This window comes from Cetorhinus maximus, chromosome 5 (genome assembly GCF_964194155.1).
Source record: "Cetorhinus maximus chromosome 5, sCetMax3.hap1.1, whole genome shotgun sequence".
NCBI lineage: Eukaryota > Metazoa > Chordata > Chondrichthyes > Lamniformes > Cetorhinidae > Cetorhinus > Cetorhinus maximus.
In genome coordinates, this window is record NC_135883.1 from 58,766,019 (window position 1) to 58,789,386 (window position 23,368).

A 23,368-nucleotide genomic window follows, 5' to 3' on the forward strand; every position below is an offset into this window, starting at 1 on the left:
AGAATGGTTCCAAGGGTGAGGATCTTCAGTTATGTAGATCAGCTAGAGAAGCTTCTTGGAGAAGAGAAGGTTGAGAAGAGCTTTAATAGAGGTATTCAAAATCAGGAGGATGGACAGAGTAGATAGAGAGAAACTGTTCCCATTGGTCGAGAGCCAGAGGACATTGATTTAAGGTGAATGACAAAAGAACCAAAGGCGACCTGTGGAAAAACCTCTTTACGCAGCAAGTCGTTAGAATCTGGAATGCATCGCCTAAGAATGTGATAGGGATAGATTCAATTGTGACTTTCAAAAGAGAATTGGATGATTATCTGAAGTGAAATAAAATTTGCAGGGCTATGGGAAAAGGGCTGGGCATTGGTCCAGTTGAGTTGCTCTTGCAGTGAACTGGCACAGACATGGCAAGCCAAATGACCTCCTTCTGTACAGAAACCATTCAGTGCTGATGTGAATGGTAGCCTATATGGAAGTTTTAGACCCTTACCAGGTGTCCAGCCTTTCCATTAGGGCTGCTGTTTTTCCCACATTCCTCATTGGTTTGGAACAAGCCCAGCTTTCTGCCCATTGTTCTCAATAGCAACAAGGTCACCTGTTCCCTCAAACCAGAGAGTAAAAGTGAAGTACACCAAATGTAAAATACATTTTGACATTTTTTAAAATTTGTAAATAAACGTACAACCAGTAAAAAATAATAGATTGTTTGAGTGAGTAGAAAGAAAGAAAGCATATATAAAGGCAATGTCATTAATTGCAATTGAAGAGTTAATTAGTATTCAGTTTACCACATTTGTACCAGGAAAAGATGTGTTCTTTCCACACATTGTAATGTAATAACCACTGCAGGAAGTTGTATATGTCAATGCCCCAACAGTTAAGTAATCTACTGACAATCTATATCCAGACTTACACACAAAGCTTGTACTTCAGAGCTGCTGTTAGATTCAGATTTATGCCCCACTATACCCAGCTTATTATGTTGAGGAGGCTGGGGTGGTGAGGTGGATCGCAGAACTGATTCATCTTGCTTATTTTTTTCCTCCTTTCTAGAAAAGTATATCAACATGTCCAAACCCAAGCTCCATTATTTTAATGGAAGAGGGAAAATGGAGTCTATTCGCTGGCTTTTGGCAGCTGCCGGCATTGAGGTTGTGTATGAGAAGAACCTATATTTTTATGCATTGTATCAAACATATAATATGTCAGTGTTTATAAAATTGCTAGTTCATGATAATCAAAACCCAAGAAGTTCCGAGTGAGTATGGGACTGGTCAGGTTAATAAAGTGTCATCACTAAAGGGAGATGAGTGGTATACACAGTATGGTGGGTGTGCTTCTTTGTTCTGCTTATCATAAAGGTTCTGTTGTGTATTCTTTTAATATGTATTTTTAGAAAACACAATATATTGTACAGTTTATTAGCTGCTTTCAGACAATGTTTCCTTTCTTCAGCAGCCTGAGGGTAGAGTGAATGTACAATAATGGATAGAGGGCAGAGGGAGAGGATAATCCCTCAACCAGGGTGCCATTCTAATACATCTCTTCCAGATCCACTCTAATGCCTTGATAACCTTTATAAAGTGTGGTGCCCAAAACAAAACAACAGTTTTCCAACTGAGACCTAACAAGCGTTTCATATTGGTTCAGCATAACTTCCATGCTTTTGTACTTTATGCCTCATAAAGCCAAAGATCTCATATACATGTTTAACAGCCTTCCTGATTTGTGCTGCTCCTTCAAAGATTTGTATACGCATCTGGGGGTCTCTGTTCTGGCACCACCGTTACAATTGCACCATATAATTTATATTGCCTCTCCTCATTTTTCCTACTAATGTAACACTTCACACTTGTTTGCATTAAATTTCTCCTACCATTTTAGCTGTTTGTCCCCCTGAAGTCTGTTACTATCCTCCCCCTGTTTGACTGTATTTCTGAGTTCTGTGCCAGCTGTAAACTTTGAAGTTATACTATGTATGGCCAAGCCCAGGTCATCAATATAGATCAAAAATAGTAGTGATACTAATATCGATCCTGGGACACCACTGTTTACTTCCCTCCAGTCTGAAAAGTTACCACCCATCAGTCATATGTGCTCTGGCCAAAGGCAGGTCCTTAGCTTATTGTCTGCTGGTGCTTCATCCTGAGCCATTTTCTTGGCATTTTTGTCAGTGGCAGTTTGCCATTGCCTTCCACTAACAGGGGCAGGGCAAGGAGGCAGGTCCAAACACTACCTCAGCCAAAACGGAAATCAAACCTGCGCTGTTGCCATTATTCTGAACCACGCACTAGCCATCTAACCAAGCAAGGTAGCAGACCCCCATTGATCATTACTGTCCTCTACTTTCTCTCCCTTAGCCAATTTTGTATCCACACCACCACTCCTTTCAATTTTGCTAACAAGTCTATCATGTGGTACTTTGCAAAAGACGTTTTGAAAGTCCACATACACAACATCAACTGCATTACCCTCATCAACCAATCAAGTCAGTCAAACATGATGTTTTTAACAAATCAGTGCTGACTTTAAATTTAATAGTCCATTCTTTTCCAAATTCTCATTAATTTTGACCGGTGTGATTTCCTCAAGTTTCTCCATCACTGACATTAGGCCTATTGTTGCAGGTTTATCTTAAAAATTGTCTTTCATTTCTGACCCAAAGCATTAACCTGTTGTTTTTTTTTGTTTGAGTAACGATGGCCTGCTTCCAGTATTTTTTGTTTTTAATTTCATGTCAAGATTATTTGGCCAAATGACTCAGAAGTTTGAAATGCTGTATGTATGCATGTGGGCCAACTGAGAAAGCAGGCAGAAGCCAATGGCCTAAAAAGATACATCATGCTGCATTTGGTTTTGCAGGCATAAAACAGGCACCTAAGAGTCTAGTTTGGCCTGTGTGCATTCATTCTGTGCTGGAGGTACTCACCTCCATATTAGTTAGATCTCCTTTGCAAACCAGAGTGTTGCATCTGAAGCAGGCGTTAGGCCCTTTGCATATGCTATTCAAGGTCGTTGTTTAACTCCGTCTTGAATAAATTCAGATTTTTGATAGACAAGGAAGTTGAGGGTTATTGGTTGCGGGGGGGCGTTTGTGGGGGGGTGGGTGGGGGGGCAGACAAAAATGTGAAATTGAGACCAACTAGTTCATCCATGATATTGAATGACGGAGCAGGTTTGAAATGGCCTACTCCTGCTCCTAAGTCCTATGCACAAGCCTCCTTTAGGAAGTTCCATTGTGGGTGACCACAGGACCTGCCATGCACACAGCAATCCATTTCTTAGGTGCTCAAAGGCCAAACTGGTGGTGCGTAAAGGTACTGCTGGAGGTTACCACCTGAAAGCTAACAATAATTGGCCCCCACCCCTCGCTTGACTGTCCTGAGGACCTCAGCTAATGTCTCAGCTGGCTAATCCTGCCCCTGCTTCTCACAGGACTGGGCAGGCTGTGCTGCCTCTGGGGCCTCTACCACCCATGGCTCACCAGTGGCTGGTGGATCCCTTTGCAATTGTCCTGCTGCCAGCCTCATTAGGCACAGCATGATTTGAGCATGATTCAGCTTCTAATACACTGCAGTGTAATAGCCTAACTATCAGGCAACCTACTGAAATAAAGGCCTAACCCTCGAAATGTGACATGAAAGACTTTGTTTCCGACCTGCCAAAAGGACCATCTTTCCATGTGAATGGAGCTGCTATCGACATTCTACTGGGGTGAAAGAAATAATTAAGATTACGAGCCTGTTATGAAAGGCTTCTTTCTAAAGATCTGTCCTGTTGAACTATGATTATTTCACTGTAACCCTAAGGTATTTAATTCACTTTTTTCGTCTGTGTTCTATGTCACAGTGATCAGTCATGGCTTTGTGGGGCTGATTTTAATTTTAGATGGGGAAGAGAATGTGGGGGGCAGTCTAGTATGGTTTAAACGCTAGTTGCGATATGGGGGTAGTTCTAACTTTGGCAATGGGTTAAATAGGTGATATCTGATTGGATTGACTGCCTGTTATACATCTGTCCTGATCTTCCATTCCATTGAAGTCAACAGTAAAGGGAAATCGTGATGCATATTGGATGGCTCCCACGATGAAATGGTTAATAATTGAAGAATCTCATAATTAGGCTGTATATTACACAGTTTCAGGATTTCAGAATAACAGCAAATGTTAGATAACCTTTTAGCAGTGCAAGCTGTCAGCCTTAGGTGCTTGGATATAAAATTCATAGTGTTCACTATACATCCACACAGCTTGGGAAAGAAAACATGAACAACTTTGCAAACAAAACTGATAACCAGCATGTTTTTGACGTTTTACCAAGTATCGTGTGCTAATTATTTTTTTCAGTTTGAGGAAGAATACCTTGAGACCAGGGAACAGTATGAAAAACTACTGAAAGGTATGAAGCCTCTATTAAAAGTTAATGGGGTAGAAATTGGCATGCGGGGTAGAAATTGGCATGCTTTGTGCTTCTTTGGGCATCAAATGGGCACAAAGCTGACCAGCTTAGTCATGGGATGCCTTGCGCCCAATATGTGCAGACCTTGCTCCAGTTGTTAAGTTTGTGAAGCCCTTTATATTTAGACATGCCAGGTGGCCTGGAAAGTTCAGTCTCTACAAACATGAGCCAATTTCCAGTAATCCTTGGACCTCTGCCTTTAAGCCCAGATGAAAATTACCTCAAATTCAGGAAAGTTTCTTTTGCATGTTTCACAGTTGGTACTTGCAGTATTTTATTTTGCATGTAATTTTTGTTTCAATGTGAGTAACATTTTTAACTGAAATTTATTTTCAGTACCTTTGAATGTCTATAACATTTTATGGAAACAAAAAAAATAAAAATTAGCCCTGAAAATGTATTTGGTTTTGTTCTTCTCAACAGATGGAGCTCTCTTATATGAACAGGTACCTATGGTTGAAATTGATGGAATGAAATTGGTCCAGACCAACGCTATTATGAACTACATAGCGGCAAAATACAATCTTTACGGAAAAGATATCCAGGAACGAGCACTGTACGTCAAACTAGTACAATTCTTCCTTTTTCATTTGAAAAGTTCATGTTAAAAGTGAAAACAGAACTATACCATGAATCTTGCTCAAGATCACTCAGGGATTTGAGCATCTAGTCTAGGCTAATAGCCTGTGCAGTACTCAGAGTGCTGCATTTTAGAGGTGTTATCCTTAGGATTAATGTGAAAATGAAAGCAATGGTTCAGGTGGATATTAAATTTGAAGGAGTTGAATGGATAAGTTGGAAATAGTTTGTCAATCTTTGAGGTGACTGTGAAATATAATACAGCAATGTTAATCTTTATAAAGAGCATGGTATTTATATAACAGTTCATCACAAAAGACTAAAACGAATGAATGAAGCCATTTGATTCATTTAGCCCAGCCTTATATAGAAACCTGCGATCCAACCCCATCACAATTAATCATCTCATTAATGACCCTCGAGTTAGCGCCTCCAACATCTACCCAGAGGACTATTAATCAATGTTATTAGTGCATTTTGACATCAGTCCTGAGCTAGCCTGTTACCTACCAGTTTATAACTCTGCCCCTTGTCCTGCAGTTGTGCTTGAACTTGAAAATCATGTTAATCTTTTCTACCCCACTTCTAGGCCAGAATTTTATGCTTCCCCACCGGCGGAAGCATAAAATGGTGGGGGGAGCATGAAATTGAAGAGACTGGATTCCCTCCACCCCGATCACACAGCAATTTTTATGCTGGGGTGGGCAAGGCCTTGGATGGGAAGCCCGCCCTTGCCCCATTTGAGGCCCTTAAGTGGCCACTTCAGGGCCCTCTCCTGCCCAGCCTCAATTTTTAGGCTGGCAGGAGGATTGAAGTTGCATGGGGGAAAGCAGAAAATCAAAAGATTTGCATCTCGGGCAGGAAGTGGGGAGGTGGGGGGTGTGCCTCCATCAGAAACCCGCTTCTGAGGTCGAGCAGCATCACCCACCCCCGCCTCTCCCTTGAGACCCCAATCATCCCCTTCACAACCCCTCCCAAGCCTTCCCTACCCTCACTGCCCTGGGAACCTTGAACTTACATAGGCCTCCGGTGCTCCTACTTGGGCTCTGATGTCCTCTTGCATTTCTTCTTCTGTCCACTGCAGCGCTGTCTCTGCAGGGACTAGAGAGCTGCTGGCCAATTGGATTGGATGACAGCCCTCTAAGGCGGGACTTCCTCCCAAGTGAGGAGCGAAAATCCTGCCTGTAGCCACTTAACACTCATTCGAGTGTGAAATACCTGCAGGGCGCCAGGAGTCGGTGGAGATGTGTTCTTCACTGAGTCTTCGGATGGCAGAAAGTGAGACCCTGCCATCCGAAAAAGTCAGGCCATTATCTTTCTAAAATTCTCACACATTTTCTTCTTTCGAAGGCTGCGGAGCTCGAGCTTTTGCAGCCTTTCTTCTGTTATTTGGCATCAGATTCTTGATTCTCTTGGCAGCTTCCAGGACTTGTAGCTTTCTCATGGCTTAGTGATCAGACTTGGACATAGTGCGACCTGCCCAGAGCACTGTGCAGCTTCAGCATCAGACTTGTGTTCAACTGATTTGTTTGTACACCTTAAAATTTTGTACCAGAGTTGAATAGCAGGGCTTCAGGTACAGAGGTCAGTGAGCCACTTTAGTATTAAAATTAGAGAGTGCCGATTCATCAAGTCTATCTTAATATTTTAGGTGTAATGACAAAATAAAATAATAAACCATTGTTGTAGTACAAAAACCTGCACCTGGTTCCTGTATAAAATCCCTCTAATTTTCAATGTTCTTCCATCTTTAAGTTTGTTTTTGCAGCAATTTGAGATGGCATCCAGCATTGAAAGTGTTGCCAATTGCTCCCTTAGCAACATTTCACAATAAGTAAATTTACACTTGTCTATGAGAACAGCATGAAAAGAACTGGTCATAAGAATGCTGCAGCTCTAATCTTCATTCTGATTTGCTTTGGCAAGTTTATTTTGTCACAAAGAAGAAAAATGTTCTTCTATCTCTGCAGAAGTAACCCAATACCACCAAAAACAGATTAACTGATCATTCATTTCACTGCCATTTCATAACATAACAACAACAGTGACTACATTTAAAAGTAATCCACAGTATGTAAAGCGCTTTGGGACACTTGGAAGACATGGAAGAGGAAATTCGTAAGTAGCACAAGACAGACGGTATCAGTTGAGCCGCTTGTTGCATTTCCCGCCCAATACTCCATTCCATCTCAGGGTGGAACTAAATATCAGATGGAGTGTATGGGATGGGGGGTGGGGAGCAGGGCACCCAGTACAATACTGCCCACTTTGTGATAGCTCCAGAGGCATCTTTCTATCCCGTGATCTCTTCAATTCCAAACTACAAGTCACATGTTATTCATGGCGTCTTTTGGTATTTACCAAGTCTTGGAGGTCTTCCCTGTTGGATAATGGAAATTGGCTGATAATCAAGCCTTCTCAGTGCCACTTCCCTCTTGAGGCTTCTCATGATCAGTTGAGCTTGTAAAAGTTATTTTCGCATAATACAAAAATACTCAATTTTAGCAAGTGGCTGTGTTCCTAATTAAAATAGCAGAACTCCTCTTCATTCTATCCAATTGTCTACAGAATCTTCCCTCCCTTCCAGTTACCTGTCTCTTTCTTGCAGTACTCACACTATTTTAAAATTGTGTTGTGAGATTGGTGCTGGTGCCAATTGCACCTGGGAAACTTGTTGCCAAAGCGCAGCAGGTCCCGAAAAAAGGTTGAGAAGATAAATGTAGAAAAGTTTATCTTTTGATTTCCTTGTGAGTCACAAGCAGGAGTGCCCCTCGGACCCACAAGGGAACTGAGGGCCCCCCCTTCAACCCCCATTGATTGGAAGGGGGTGCAGAGGAGATTTACCAGGATGTTGCCTGGGATGAAACATTTAAGTTATGAAGAGAGGTTAGATAGACTTGGGTTGTTTTCGTTGGAGCAGAGAAGACTGAGGGGTGACCTGATCGAGGTGTACAATATTATGAGGGGCATGGACAGGGTAGATAGGGAGCAGCTGTTCCCCTTAGTTGAAGGGTCAGTTACGAGGAGACATAAGTTCAAGGTGAGGGGCAGGAGGTTTAGGGGGGATGTGAGGAAAAACTTTTTTACCCAGAGGGTGGTGACGGTCTGGAATGCGCTGCCTGGGAGGGTGGTGGAGGCGGGTTGCCTCACATCCTTTAAAAAGTACCTGGATGAGCACTTGGTACGTCATAACATTCAAGGCTATGGGCCAAATGCTGGTAAATGGGATTAGGTAGGTTGGTCAGGTGTTTCTCACGTGTCGGTGCAGACTCGATGGGCCGAAGGGCCTCTTCTGTGAGATTCTGTGATTGATTGCATTCAGAAGCCTATGACTTAACGTTTCCAGTAACCATTTCCATGGGACCCCAGTGGTGTATACCTGCCACTCTCTCTCAGTCCTATCCACCGTCACCACATTATTGACACCAGGTATGGCCAGGTGGGAATTGGGCATAAATTATTGAATCATATAATAGTACAGGACAGAAAAAAGCCATTTATCCCATTGAGTTCATGGCAGCTTTTTCACAGAGCAATCCAGTTAGTCCTACACCCCACCTCTTTCCCATATCCGTGCAAATTTTTCTACTTCAATTATTTATCCAACTCCCTTTTGAAGGCTACCATTGAATCTGTTTCCACTACGCTAGCAGGCAGTGCATTCCAAATCATAACCATTCGTTGCATGAAATTGTTTTCCCTCATGTGACCTCTACTCTTTTGTCAATCACATGTTCCCATAGCATTTGGAAAGGGTTTCCTTTTTTAACTCCATCTCAACATTCACAATTTTAAGCACCTCAATCAAGTCATCCTAGTCTTTTCTGTTCTAAGGAAAACAACCTCAGCTTCTCCAGTCCATCCAGGTAACTGTGATCCCTCATCCTGGGAACCATCCTAGCAAATAAAAACAAAATGCTGGAAAAACTGAGCAGATCTGGCAGCACCTGTAGAGAAAGAAACAGAGTTAACATTTCAGGTCATGACCTTTCTGATGAAAGGTCAAAAATTGAAACGGGAACTCTGTTTCTTTTCTTTTATTCTTTAGCAGGACGTGTGTGTCACTGGTCAGGCCAGCATTTTTATTGCCCATCCCCATTTGCCCTTGAGAAGGTGATGGTGAGCTGCCATCTTGAACCGCTGCAGTCCATGTGGTGTAGGCACACCCACAGTGCTGTTAGGGAGGGAATTCCAGGATTTTGACCCAGCGACAGTGAAGGAACGGCGATATATTTCAAAGTCAGGATGGTGAGTGGCTTGGAGAGGAACTTGCAGGTGGTGGTGTTCCCATGCATCTGCTGCCTTTGTCCATCCAGGTGGTAGTGGTTGTGGTTTGGAAGGTGTTGTCGAAGGAACCTCGGTGAGTTGCTGCAATGCATCTGGTAGCTGGTACACACTGCTGCTACTGTGCATCGGTGGTGGAGGAAATAGATGTTGGAGGTGGTGGATGGGGTGCCAATCAAGCAGGCTGCTTTGTCCTGGGTAGTGTTGAGCTTCTTGAGTGTTGTTGGAGCTGCACTCATCCAGGCAAGTGAGGAGTATTCAATCACACTCCTGACTTGTGCCTTGTAGAAGGTGGACAGGCTTTGGGGAGTCAGGTGAGTTATTCACCACAGAATTCCTAGCCCCTGACCTGTTCTTGTAGCCACAGTATTTATATGGCTAGTCCAGTTCAGTTTCTGGTCAACGGTAACCTCCAGGATATTGATAGTGGGGGATTCAGTGATGGTAATGCCAATGAATGTCAAGGGGTGATGATTGGATTCTCTTTTGTTGGAGATGGTCATTGCCTGACACTTGTGTGGTGTGACTGTTACTTGCCACTTGTCAGCCCAAGCCTGAATGTTGTACAGGTCTTGCTGCATATGGACATGGACTGCTTCAATATCTGAGGAGTCATGAATGGTGCTGAACGTTGTGCAATCATCAGTGAACATCCCCACTTCTGACCTTATGATGGAAGGAAGGCTATTGATGAAGCAGCTGAAAATAGTTGGGTCTGGGGAGCTCCTGCAGCAATATCCTAGGGCCAAGATGATTGGCCTCCCAACAACTACAACCATCTTCCTTTGTGCTAGGTATTACTTCAAGCAGTGGAGGGTTTCCCTCCTGAATCCCATTGACTTCAATTTTGTTAGGACTCCTTGATGCCATACTCGGTCATATGCTCTTTTTTCCATGTTTGGATCAAGGCTGTAATGAGGTCTATAATGAGGTTGGCAGAACCCAAACTGATCATCAGGGGGTGGATAGGTGCTGCCTGATAGCACTGACAATGACACCTTTGATAATTTTGCTGATGACTGACAGTATTGATTGACTGGGATGATAAATGGCCAGGTTGGATTTGTCTTGTTATTTGTGGGCAGGATGAAACTGGACAATTTGCCACATTATCAAGTAGATTCCAGTACCTTGCTGTACTGGAACAGCTTGGCTAGGGGCACAGCTAGGGGAGCACAGTCTTCAGTAAGACAACTGGGATGTTGTCAGAGCCCTTAGCCTTTGCTGCATCCAGTGCCTTCAGCCATTTCTTGATGATATGTGAAGTGAATTAAATTGGCTGAAGTCTGGCATTTGCGATGCTGGGCACTTCAGGATAAAGTCAAGATGGATCATCCACTGGCTGTAGATGGTTGAAAATGCTTCAGCCCAACTTTTACACTGATTGGTGATGTTTCTGGTGCCTTCTCCTGTTAGTTGTTTAATTGCTCACCAACATTGTTGATTGGATGTGCTTTGATCTGATCCATTGATTGGGGGATTGCATCGCTCTAACGCATGCTGCTTCCACTTCTTTGCATGCATGTGCTTCTGTGTTGTAATCCGGCACCTCAATTTTATGTATGCCTGATGCAGCTCTTGGCATGCCCTCCTGCACTCCCCATTGAGTGGAAAAAGCATCAAGCTGTTCAATCTTTCTTAATAGTTGTAATCTTTTGGTTCTGGTGCAATCCTTACAAATATTTTTTGTGTTTTCTCCAGTGCTTCTATGTCGCTTTATAGTATGGAGATCAGCACTGTGCACAGTACTCTACTGCGACCTGCCAGGGACCTACACACATTTCACATAATTTCGCGACTTTTGAATTCTGTACCCTCAGAAATAAATCTGAGAGCTTTGTTAGCATTTTTATTTCCTTCTTATAACCTGTGTCCCTAGATTCTTCTGATCTTGTACCCCATTCAGTTTCCTATTTTCTAAGATGTAGGTTATAGGCAGAATTTTGCCCTCAGTTGGCGGGCGGGCCCCACCGGCTCAGCAGCGGACGGGCAGCCGAACTCCGCCGCCAAAAAGGGGCCCTCCGCCATTTTGAGTGGGCGGGCCAATTAAGGCCCACCCAGCGGCCTGCCCGACAGGAAGCGCTATGCGCTTCCCAGTCCAAAAAACTTTAAAAATAGAAAAATTTAAAAATTATTAACATGTACCCCTCATGTGACAATGTCACACAGGTTAATAAATATCAGATAAAATGTATTAAAGTTTTTAAAAACAGACATGAAACCTCATCCCGCCAGTGGATGAGGTTTAATGTATTATCAGAAGCCCGCTGGGGCTCCTGGCCTGCCGCCAGCCTTACGGTTGGATGGACAGAGCCTTTAATTATCTTAATTACTCTGTCAATGGCCTCAATTGGCCATTGACAGGTCGGTGGGCGGACAGCTGATTTCGCTGTCCACCCACCTTCCTAAAAATTTAAAGGGACCGGGATGACGTCAAGGGTTCCTCCCGACGTCATCCCGTGTCATTTTCCCGTCAGCAAGTGGGCCCCTCCCCAAATCACGGACGGGAAAATTCAGGCTTATGTTTCTGTTTTCTCTAGGTCAGTGAAAGATGATAATTAATGGGAGCCTGACTCCCACTGCCACCATTATTGACAAGAAATCTCAAGGCTATTCAAGAATATTGATAGCAAAAGCATTGATAATTGAGAATGTGTTATACTGAAGCAGTCCGAGTCCAAATGCAGCAAGACCTGGACAATACCCAAGCTTGGGCTGGTGAGTGGCAAGTAACATTCGAGGCGAGTAACTCACCTCCCGACTCCACAAAGCCTGTCCACCATCTACAAGGCACAGGCCAGGAGCGTGATGGAATACTCCCCACTAGCCTGGATGACTGCAGCTTCAACAACACTGAAGAAGCTTTGACACCATCCATGACAAAGCAGCCCACTTGATTGGTACCCCATTCACAAGCATTCACTCCCTCCCATCACCGACGCACAGTGGCAGCAGTGTGCACCATCTACAAGATGTACTGTAGGAACTCAACAAGGATCCTTAGACAGCACCTTCCAAACCCACGACCACTGCCTTCTAGAAGGAGAAGGGCAGCAGATACATGGGAACACCACCACCTGCAAGTTCCCCTCCAAGCCAAACACCATCCTGACCTGGAAATAAATCGCCGTTCTTTCACTGTCGCTGGGTCAAAATCCTGGAACTCCCTCCCTAACAGCACTGTGGGTGTACCTACACCATATGGACTGCGGCGGTTCAAGAAGGCAGCTAACCACCACCTTTGCAAGGGCACTTAGGGATTGGCAATAAATGTTGGCCTAGCCAGAGACACTGACATCCCATGAATGAATAAAACAAAAGAAAATTACTTGTTTACCATAGTGATATGCATGTTTCTGAAGATCATCCATAATGTAGTTGGGATGCATTCAAACAGGTTTGGGGGTCCTGGGCCTATTCAAACAACCAATACAGGAGCATGTGCCCTGTAATAACGTACCCTTGTTTAATGGCAAAAAAAAGCAACATTTTAAAAACTTCAGTCACTATTGTTACATGGAAACTATTTGGACTTATTTACTTTTCTTTTTCATCACAGAATTGACATGTATGCAGAGGGAGCCAGAGATCTAATGCTTCTTGTGATGCGTCATATATTCCTTCCTTCTGCAGAAAAGGACGGAAATCTTATACTGATAATCAACAAGGCCAAAAATAGATATTTTCCAGCATTTGAGAAGGTACAGCAGTGTTAGAGCAGGAGGATATTGTTAAACAAGATCACTTAATGTTATTTTGACTGTGCTGCACAAATAACAAAGAACTGCAGGTCAAGAATTGGCCTGTTCAGTCACATGGGGCAGGATCTTCTGGTCGGCAAGCGGGCCCCGCCCCTGCTCACCGATGCGTAAAATGACACAGGATGACGTCAGGTGGAACTCCCGACGCCACCCCACGTTATTTCTATTTTCAGGTCAGCGGGGGCGCAGTCGAGTCAGCTGCGTGCCAATGACCTGTCAACGGCCTTTTGAGACCATTGAGAAACTAATTAAAATCATTAATGGACCTGCCCGTCTAGCCTTAACATTGGCGGGCAAGCTGGGAGCCCTGGCGGGCTTCAGAAAAAACATGAAACCCCATCCACGGACGGGATGAGGTTTCATGAGGGTATTTAAATCTTTAATGAAGGTTTCAGTTGAGTTGGGACATGTCCATAACTTTACATGACAGTGCCACATGAGGGGACATGTCAGGGAAATTTTTATATCATTTTTATTGCAAATTTTAATTCGGAGCCAACCTCCCTGAGGCAGCACTTAGCCTCAGGGAGATTAGTGTGCTCTTTCGCACGCATGCGCGAATTGAGGGACAGCCTGGCTGACAGATGACCTGCTACCACTACCATCAAGACATATATAAAATTATAGGGGCATTAGAGTAAGTAATAAGGGTGGAATGGCCAGGACTGGAAACTAACAGCTCATAAGGTCTAGAAGAATGATAGGCAAACTGGTAGAGGGGATGAGGTAGCCTTAGTGAATAAGAATGAAATTACTTCATGATAAGAAACATAAGGAGGCATTGGAGATTAATGGGTAGAATTAAGGAATAATAAATAGGATTTAATTCTGTAGTGGAAGTTGTGTATGGACCCTGGTAGCAGCTATGAAGTTGTAGAATATATAATGCAGACTTTAAATAAGCACATAGTAAAGGCAAAGAGCTTTTAATGGGGCACTTTAACTTTCACATAGGTTGGGATAAGCACACTGGCTCATGTTAGAAAGGTAGAGAATTTCTTGAGTACATTCAGGCTAGTTTTCTGCAAAAGTATGTCCTAGAATCAACAAGGGAGCAGGCCATATTAGAGTTAATAAAAAGCTGATTTAGTTATCAGTCTAACAGTGCATGAACAGTTATCTAAACAATTGTCATAATTGAGTTCAGCTTTGTGTTTGAAGGGGAGGAATGCAAAATGGCTGTCAAGATTTTAGATTTAGGTAAGGCTAGGACAGTGACTGTCCACAGTAAACTGGGTAAGTCGACAGAAGATCAGCAGGGATTCAAAAAACAATTTGGTGATTCGGAGCCAGTTTATATCCCTAAGGGGAAAGAGCTTTGCTTGTCAAAAAAAGCAATGGATGGTAGAAGAGGGAAGGGACTGCATAAAATGTTTTTAAAACATGCAGAAATGTGAAAAATAACATGGATCCTGGCAACTGATACGTGATAAAACATGACAAATTAGGTAGTAAGAGCTACTAAAAAGGAGTATGGAAAGAAGTAAATACATTTTTTTTACAATTATACTAGAAAAAGAGGGTGGTCAGGGGCATTGTGGGGGCTCCTTGATAGTGGTGATATTGTAAATTAAAATGGCAGACATGTTGAATAATAACATTGCGGAGGTATTTACAGTTGAGGAAGAGGATAGCATGCCCAATGAAACAAATAATGAATCAGAAAAATTAATGTATTTATAATAGTAATAAAGAAAATAATGGGAGTAAAGAGTGAAAAGTCTCAGGACCAGATGGTTTCAATTGTCGGCTTTTAAGAGAAGTAGATGAGAACATGGTAGATGCCTTAAATATAATCTTTCCAAGCTCTCTCAATACAGGAATCTTCCCTTTAGATTGGAAAATCACATACGTCACACCACTATTTACGAAAGGAGGGAGGGAAATCTGTAGGGCTGGTTGGCACAATTGATTAAGAATATAGTGCTTAAAAATGCCAACAGTGTGGGTTCAAAACCCATACTGGCTGCAATAGTTCTTGGGGTATGCCTCTAAATGGTGCTACAAGGGAGAGAGGTAGGAAAATGGGGAATTATAAAGCAGTTAGCTTAACATCTGTTCTTTTTGTTGGAATCTATAATTAAGGACAGTGACTGAACACCTTGAAAATTTTCAGTAGATTAGAGAAAGGCAACATGGACTTTTAAAGGGTAGGTCATGGCTGATGAAACTGATTGAAATTTTTTGAAGAGGGGCCAAAAATGGGGGACGGGGAAAGTCTATGCATGTTGTTTATATGGACCTGCAGAAGGTAATTGATAAAGTCCTTCAGAAGAGACTGTTAAGTAAGTTTGAAGTTCATGGAACTAAAGGCAAACTGTTGACTTGATTAGAAAATTGGCTGTGTGTCAGAAGACATGGGGCAGAATTTTGCCGTCGGCGAGCAGGGGGCGGAACCCCCGACGTCATCCCGCCCCATTTAAATTTTCAGGAAGGCAGGGGCGCAGCAAAATCAGCTGCAGCCCCGCCGACCTGTCAATGGCCAGTTGAGGCCATTGACAGGATCATTTAAACAATTAAAGGACTTGCTCGTCCAACCTTAAGGTTGGCGGGCAGGCCAGGAGCCCCAGCGGCAAATAGATAAAACATGAAACCTCATCCACCGGCGGGATGAGGTTTCATGCAGGGTTTTAAACAGTTTAATAAAGTTATAGTGTAAATTGTGAACATGTCCCATCTCATGTGATATTGTCACATGAGGGGGACATGTTAGGGAATTTTTATTTTCTATTTTTAATCTTTTTCAAAGTGGAAGAAATCTCCCTGAGACTGCACTTTGCCGCAGGGAGATGTGCGCTCTTTCGTTTTGGGGAATCCCCCCACTCGCACAGGAAGCGCATAGCGCTTCCCGCCGGGCTTCACGCTGAGCGGGCCTTAATTGGCCCGCCCACATAAAATAGCGACGGGGCCCGTTTCTCCGGCGGGGATCGGCTCCCCGCCCACCAGAGATTGGGTCGGGCCCACCCGCCCGACAGGCAGAAAATTCTGCCCATGGAGTGAAGATAATGTACTCTAATTGATAGAATGGTGTCCCACAGGGTTCTTCGGGGCCTTAACTAGTTATTACCTATTTAAACAATGGGATAGATAGACATCCCAATTTACTGTTGACACAAAGATAGGCGGCAGTTATGCAAATGAGATTTGTATTTCCTGAAATTTAAAATGTAAAGGAGTAATTTTACTGACGGTTTCATTAAGGGGAGATGATAACATAGATGAAGGGAACCTATTTCTGTTAGTTTGAGCATCAAGCACTAGGACAGATAGCTTAAATTAGAACCAGATCTTTCAGAAGTGAAGTTAGGAAATACTTATCGGAGTAGGTTGGTAAAAGTTTAGAACCCTCTTCCACAAATAGCAGATGCTGGATCAATTGTTGATTTTAAATCTGAAATTGATAAATGTCTGTTTTTCAAGGATATTAAGGAGAAAGGGGAAAAGGAGAGTATATGGAGTTAGATCACGAATCAGCCATGATTTCGTTGGATAACAGAACAGGTTTGAGGGGTTAAATGGCCTATGTGTCTAACTTAATTGATATTCAGACAACATATAAAACAATGTGGACTTGGTTCTTGAGTAAATTTGGATATACTATGTAACATTCACAATTCTAAAAAGTATATTGGTTTCTTGTTAAGAATAATGAATAGTCAGGAGACTAGAACAGAAAATACTGTAAACACACTATAGGCCACGTAGCACATGATTGCGAAAAATAGATTTGTGTTTCAGAGGGAATCTTTCATAGGAGAATAAACCACTTATTCTGGTAGAATTCATTGGTACATGTTAATTATTATATGTATTTAGAACTCTAGAAAGATTTTAAAGCATTCTGGGAATTGGAAATACAACTTCAAAATTTGAACATGACACCAAATTGGAAGGTGTAGTTAATACAAATGAAAATGTAACAGAATACAGTATGACTCAAACAAGCTGACAGAATGGACATGTAATTGTCAAATGAATTTCAACATAGCTAATTGCGAACTGATGCATTTTGGTAGGAAGAATAAGGATGATCGGACTTCTTAGATAACAGTCTAATAGGACAGAGGAGTGAAAGGATCAAAGGGTAAGGATGCACAAAACACAATGCAGTTTAAAAAGGCCATTTAAAAAAAAGGTAAATAAAGCAGAAATTAGACTATGAGCTTGCCCTCTGCCACTAAATGCCAATTTGGGGATAATCACTACCGGTTGACTGTTTCCCCCACAGTGTGGGCTTCTGACCTCCATTTGACCCTGGCATCGGGGTATCAAAGCTGACAGGAGCAATCTAGCCCAGCCTGGCTCTGGAAGTCCATGCAGATTCACGTTATTGATATATATCAGAAAAAGCAGTTGTTCTAGTTCTAGCAGTTGCCTAACTTAGTAGCTTACTAGGCTATTTCAGAGGGCAATTAGAGTTAAGCACGTTTCTGTGGGTCTGAAGTCAAGCCTTGCCAGACTGGGTAAGGATGGCAGATTTCCTTCCCTAAAGAGCAATAAATTAGCCAGTTGCATTTTTGATGACAATCTGGTAGTTTCGTGGGGATCATTACCAATGCTATATTTCATATCAGATTTACTTAAGTAACTGAATTTAAATTCCCCAACTGTCATGGTGCAATCTGAACTCCCCTCCAGATTATTCATCCAGACTGCTGGATTCCTAGTCCAGGAACGTAACCATTATTGTACTGGACCCAGAGATAAAGCCGAATATGAACTTGACTCTGTCAGACATCTGGAGTTGTGTACTTCCAGTAGGGGTTGCCAGACAGCAATTCAAGTACGTCTACCTGTGGTGGAGTGAGGGCTAAATCAGGCAATGAACTTTCAACCTTCCTGGGTCTTTAAGGTGCCTATGTTGACAGTCTTACCCTCTACTGCAGCTTCATTAGAGAATACATGTTTCACCAGCTCTTCAATCATTCTCGGGAATATCTATACAACATTTTGGAATAAATACTGTTTGGGGATGGAAAGTTCTCCACTTGTTTGGGAAATTGCCTTAGCTGTCTGCCACTGTCATACCAAATTCTGTTCTGCAACCGAAAGCCACAAATTAATTTAACAGAGCAGCCTGCTCGGCTGTCCAACGTTTTAGTTTTTAATAGAATAAAATAATGGCCTCTTGACATTGGTTTTATTTGCAGCTCTAATGTAAAATCCTAACCAATTTTTTTTGTCTTGTAGATCCTAAGTCAACAAAATGGATATTTGGTTGGTGACCAGCTCAGTGTTGCTGATCTTAACTTGCTAGAGCTTATCTTGATGATTGAAGAAAATGCTCCCCTCATTCTGGCTGACTTCCCTCAGCTGCAGGTAGGCTTTGCGTATTAAGTCAGAATGTTTATGTTATGTGATGAAGCTGGAAGGACATGAAAGAAAAAAATGAATGCACAAAAAGTGAAAAAGATTAAGATATAGAAAGGACTGTGAAACTTTTTTGTGATTTTTAAACTAAAATAAAATTCATTCAGGTTCATGGTTGTTCCAAAGAATAAATATTTTCAAAATGATACCTTGATTTCCTGAGATTGCTTATGTTGTTAAGTGACTTATTGGTGCCAGAACTGGATGAGTGAGCTTATATCTCTTGGAATTCGTCAGACTGGCCCTGGAAGCCACACAGAACCTCCCATTAGGAGGGGTTTCAAGTCATGTCCTTGCAGTTGGCACCTGTTTGGTGGGGATCCAACTGAGCAGACCTAAAGTAAGAATGAGGTTTGAGGCTGGGAGCTCACCCTCCTGCCTCATCTAAATGCAAAAGACTGGATTTGGACTTGCAGGAGCACAGAGGTTTGGGAGTACTGGGTGGAAGGTTAATAACAACAAAATTGACAGTGGGTTGGGAAGCCAGCTCCAATCCGCCAACTTCTGCATTTCATTGCAGCGCATGTTAATCGCTCAATTAGTGTGATGTTGACATTGGTTTTCAACTTGAACTTTGGGTCCACGGGTTTCCCAGCTTCTTGGAACTTGCAAGCGGAATGCACAGTGGCACTTCAGCGGACTGAAACCATGTCAGGGAAATATATCAATAAGTACTGAGTACTCACAGCTTACCTGATTGTGGGAAAGGGTTTGTTCACAGTACTTGTGTTGAGAGGTTCCGTTATAAGGTTACTACATACACCTTGGCGGTCTCAATACCACTTTGAAAGTTTGATGGTTTTATCTGCACTTTGGAGCTCTGGTCTATCGGGTCAGCAAGGGTGCTACTAACTCTGCCTTAGATTGGACTTCAGTTGAGAATCAATATGACCAGCAGCAGCCTACTGCTCACAGACCTGTTGTTCCACAAGAGAGAAGGAAACCGCAGAGAGGTGAGGCTCGCAGGAGGCCATACCTGGTACACAAACTTCCTTGAAATGTCTGAACACATTGTATCATGGAGGCTTGGTGTCGCGTGAGCTGGGGGCAGATGTTCGCAACCTGCTGAAAGAATGCCTGCTGCCACCGGACTTGGTGCTTTACCAGTGGTTCTCAAAGTCACCACTACCCTCAAATTCTTTGCCTCTGGCTCCTCCCAGGGCTCTGTTGGAGACATTTGCAGGATCTTGCAGTCAGTGGCCCACAAATGCATAAGGTGGCCAACTGATGGCTTGTTTGCAAGGGTTGCCAATATGAGTATTTTTTCAATACTAGAGAGATTTTGGTGATTAAGTTTAAAATTTGAATGTTGAGGAAAGGACGTTAGAATTGTTTTCTCATTTGATGGAATATCTTTGATAGATATAACTGAGATAACATTGTGCACATCAAAACAATATTCAATTACTGTCTAGTTTTTATCAAAGATGGACACCAATATGTGCTATTTAAAAATGAACTTCAGTGCAATTAAGATAATTCATTAGAAGGCAGTTGAAACAAACAATCTGATAGGAAATCAATGTGATCAGAGTGTAGCCAATAACCCATCAAAAGCAATGCATGTGTAAAAGTAAGGATATAATGTTGGAATTGTATAAAACACTGGTGAGGCCACAACTGGAGTATTGTGTGCAGTTCTGGTCACCACATCACAGGAAGGACGTAATAGCTCTGGAGAGAGTGCAGAGGAGGTTTACAAGAATGTTACCAGGGTTAGAAAAGTGTAGCTACGAGGAGAGATTGGATAGGTTGGGGTTATTTTCCTTAGAACAAAGAAGGCTGAGAGGTGACTTGATTGAGGTCTACAAAATTATGAGGGGAATAAATTGGACCGGATAAAATTGTTTCCCTTGGTGGAGAATTCTAGAACCAGGGGACATAGATTCACGATAAGTGGCAGAAGGTGTAAGGGGGACATGAGGAAGAACTTTTTTACGCAGAGGGTAGTGGGTGTCTGGAATTTGCTGCCCAAGTTGGTGGTAGAGGCAGAAACTCTAAACTCTTTTAAAAAGTAGCTGGATCTGCACCTTAAGTGCTGTAAGATGCAGGGCTATGGGCCGGGTGCAGGAAGGTGGGATTAGAAAGGGCACCTGGGTGTCCTCGGGCTGGCATGGACAAGATGGGCCGAATGGCCTCCTTCTCTGCTGTAACTTTTCTATGGTTCTATGGTCACAAAGGACTGGCAAGACACAGGACTATTAAAACCATGGTAACGGCCGATATGGCTGCTGTCCTAGAGTGTAACAAGGTTTATGAGGATCAGCTAGAAGTGCAAGTGAATTCCTGATTGTTCCAGTTTATTTCCCTTTTGAACTAGTGTGTCTGGTCATTCTTCTAAAGCATTTCCAGTCAGATGATTACACTGGGATATGATTAAAATTCAGTTCATTTCATATTTTTTGCATAGTATCCTGAATGTCATGAATGTTTATGTTACGTAAATTGAACATTTTGCAAATTTTGAGGTCAATTTATGGGAATTTCTTTTGAAAAATTGAAAATCTGACACTGTTCTCTCTTAGGCTCTCTCTCCCTCTCCCGCTGTTGTTATAAGGTTGTTGAAGAATCAAATAAAGCTCTTGCCTGTTTGTCTTAATGAATTTGAATTTTGATCATCTTTGTCGCATTATTGCGTACCAATATTGTAAGAGAACTCACATAGATATTTTTAATGGTTTAGTATCACATGTGATTTTACTTTTGTCTTCAGCCCTTTAGCTTGTTGACAAAGCAGTGGGATTCTAATTCAAAAGTTTGTTCGAGCTATGCCAACAATGTGCCTTGTTGAACAGCTTGTGCTGCTATAATGGAACGAGTGAATACTTTTGCCTAATAAAGAGTGTTCATACAATTCTTTCCAGAGATTCAAGTTGAAAATCAGCAGTATCCCAAGAATTCAGAAGTTCCTGCAACCTGGCAGTCCCAGAAAGCCACCACCGGATGATCAGTACGTTCAGACTGTAAGAGAAGTTCTCAGATTTTGAGAGGGATGCCATGAAAGGAGTTGCATATCTCAAATGTTAGCAAAAATAGTTGAATTCCCAAGTTTAAAGATTATTTTATATTAGAGGTTCTAAGCTGTCAAATGCACTTCGTAATAATGCACAACTAAATATAATTTTAACTTTTTAAATGTCAATCTATATTAACAGATGATAAATATTTTTGATTACCTGAACAATAATTTTATGTTTAGTTTGTAAATCACAGTACTTAGTATTTTCTAAGAAAGAAATTTATTTCTAACTGCAAGCTACCATATAGATAAATGATTGTGAAATCGGAAGGGGAGAAATATATAAATTATGTTTGAAACCTTTTTGGTTGTCATTTCTATTGTTTAGCAATATTCAACATCATTTTCTGACACTAAAGCAAATTATTTTGGATATTGAATACTTTGCTAATTGTCTACCTCTTTTTGTTTGGAAAATTATTGAAGTTAGTACAGTATCTCTAGCTGTCTTCGGGAAAATAGTATTTTGTCTGCATTTTAGGAAAGAAAAATTAATTTACTAGAATAAACTTTAAAAGCTTATCAATACAAGATCATGTTAGGTCTCATGAGTTGCTTTTGCCGTTGCATTTATTCCAGGATGGTATTTCAGGAACATGTCTCTGTGAGCTGCCATTCTAGTTTTTGACTGTAAGTCAGGATGCAGTTTTTTACTCCTTCTGGACTGTGCCATGTCAAGCAGAGACTCAATATGCAAACATGGAGGCCTGTATTAAATCCAAAGAAACTGACTCCTCAATACAACAGAACATTTCAGGAATCCACATTTTTGTAGAGCTAAAGGTTCTAAAGGTAGGGTGAGGCAAGTCCATGAATGGCTTTGTAGATGTAACAATGGTTTTGAAATCTATGTACTGAGGGCCTTTGACCAGGACATTCTTGGTTCTTTGGGTAAGTCAGTACCATTAAAGGGATTCGAACAGGAAATAATTGGAAAGGTAATTGTGGAGTTGGCTAGCAATGGCACATTCAGGACAGAATTTTATGCCCTTCAAAAATAATTGCAGTCCGGGATCATTTTGGGTCTGAACTCTTCATTTGCAATCAGTGTACCCACCTGTGAGATCTTCCCAGAGGTGCCGATTAAGAGGCTGCCTCCAGGCCTGTCACCCAGTTAAGGACGCCGGATTGGTTCACGAGGCTGAAGGCCCCATTAGAGGACTTGCTGCATTGGAAGGACAGCAGCCCCGTCAGTAGGTGTGGTGCTGCTGCTGCAGGACAGAGATCATGAAGGCTTGTGTTTTTTTTTAAATGTACCTGTGGCTACAGCTGACAGGCCACCCCTGTGAAAACCCTCCACAGCATGGCTGATGGCTGCAGTTGTAGCCTACTGATTCATGCAGCTGTGGTAGGCGGGTAAGAAGAAACCCCCAGCAAGCCACAGGCAAGGCTGCCTTCAGTCATCCGCAGGGCTTTGGACAGTGGAGTGCCATCCCTGTTGACCATTGCAGGGCAGGTAGCGTTGTCAGTGATCTTCGCTACTTAACCTCATTTGTGAAAACTGTCAGTAAGACCACGGATCTTTAATTTACACTCTACAAAGCTATAGCAGTTTTTTTTTTAAAATCTCAAGTTCAATTGAAGTAAAGAAGTTTTGAGAAGTTAAAATTGGATTTCTGCCAGAATCCTAGCAAACATAACACCAAAGCTGAAGCTTATATTTTGTGAAACAAATTCTTTGATGCCTTTCAGGGTTGCACAAGTAAACTTCAGTGAAAATAAATCCACACTAACATCTTTAACTTAAAATGTAGTTCAATTTTTATAGGTTTCCAAATCTTGGTGGACAGTCTTAAATTGAAATAGACAGCCTCACATTCACACCTTCATACTTTAACACAACTTTAAAATACTGGTTGAAAGCCAAAATATGACTCAAGTTGTTGACAAAAACAAGTAATGT

At 42.1% G+C, this 23,368-nt stretch overlaps 1 protein-coding gene across 1 annotated transcript; it reads left to right on the forward strand.

Moving 5' to 3' along the window:
* The first annotated feature begins 1,003 nt into the window (after nt 1-1,003).
* LOC144680667 (glutathione S-transferase alpha-4-like) lies at nt 1,004-21,768 on the forward strand. The gene is made up of 6 exons (XM_078541902.1): nt 1,004-1,145; nt 4,341-4,392; nt 4,876-5,008; nt 12,875-13,016; nt 18,267-18,395; nt 21,311-21,768. Exons 1-6 carry the CDS (start codon nt 1,062-1,064, stop codon nt 21,431-21,433), a joined length of 663 nt encoding a protein of 220 aa, XP_078398028.1. The 5' UTR covers nt 1,004-1,061; the 3' UTR covers nt 21,434-21,768.
* Nucleotides 21,769-23,368: the final 1,600 nt, after the last annotated feature.

Excerpts from the sequence above, each read along its gene's own strand:
- LOC144680667 (XM_078541902.1), top strand. The coding sequence starts at position 1,062 with ATGTCCAAACCCAAGCTCCATTATTTTAATGGAAGAGGGAAAATGGAG. Across the intron at positions 1,146-4,340 it reads TGGCAGCTGCCGGCATTGAG|TTTGAGGAAGAATACCTTGA; the intron begins GTTGTGTATGAG and ends TATTTTTTTCAG. Across the intron at positions 5,009-12,874 it reads GATATCCAGGAACGAGCACT|AATTGACATGTATGCAGAGG; the intron begins GTACGTCAAACT and ends TTTTCATCACAG.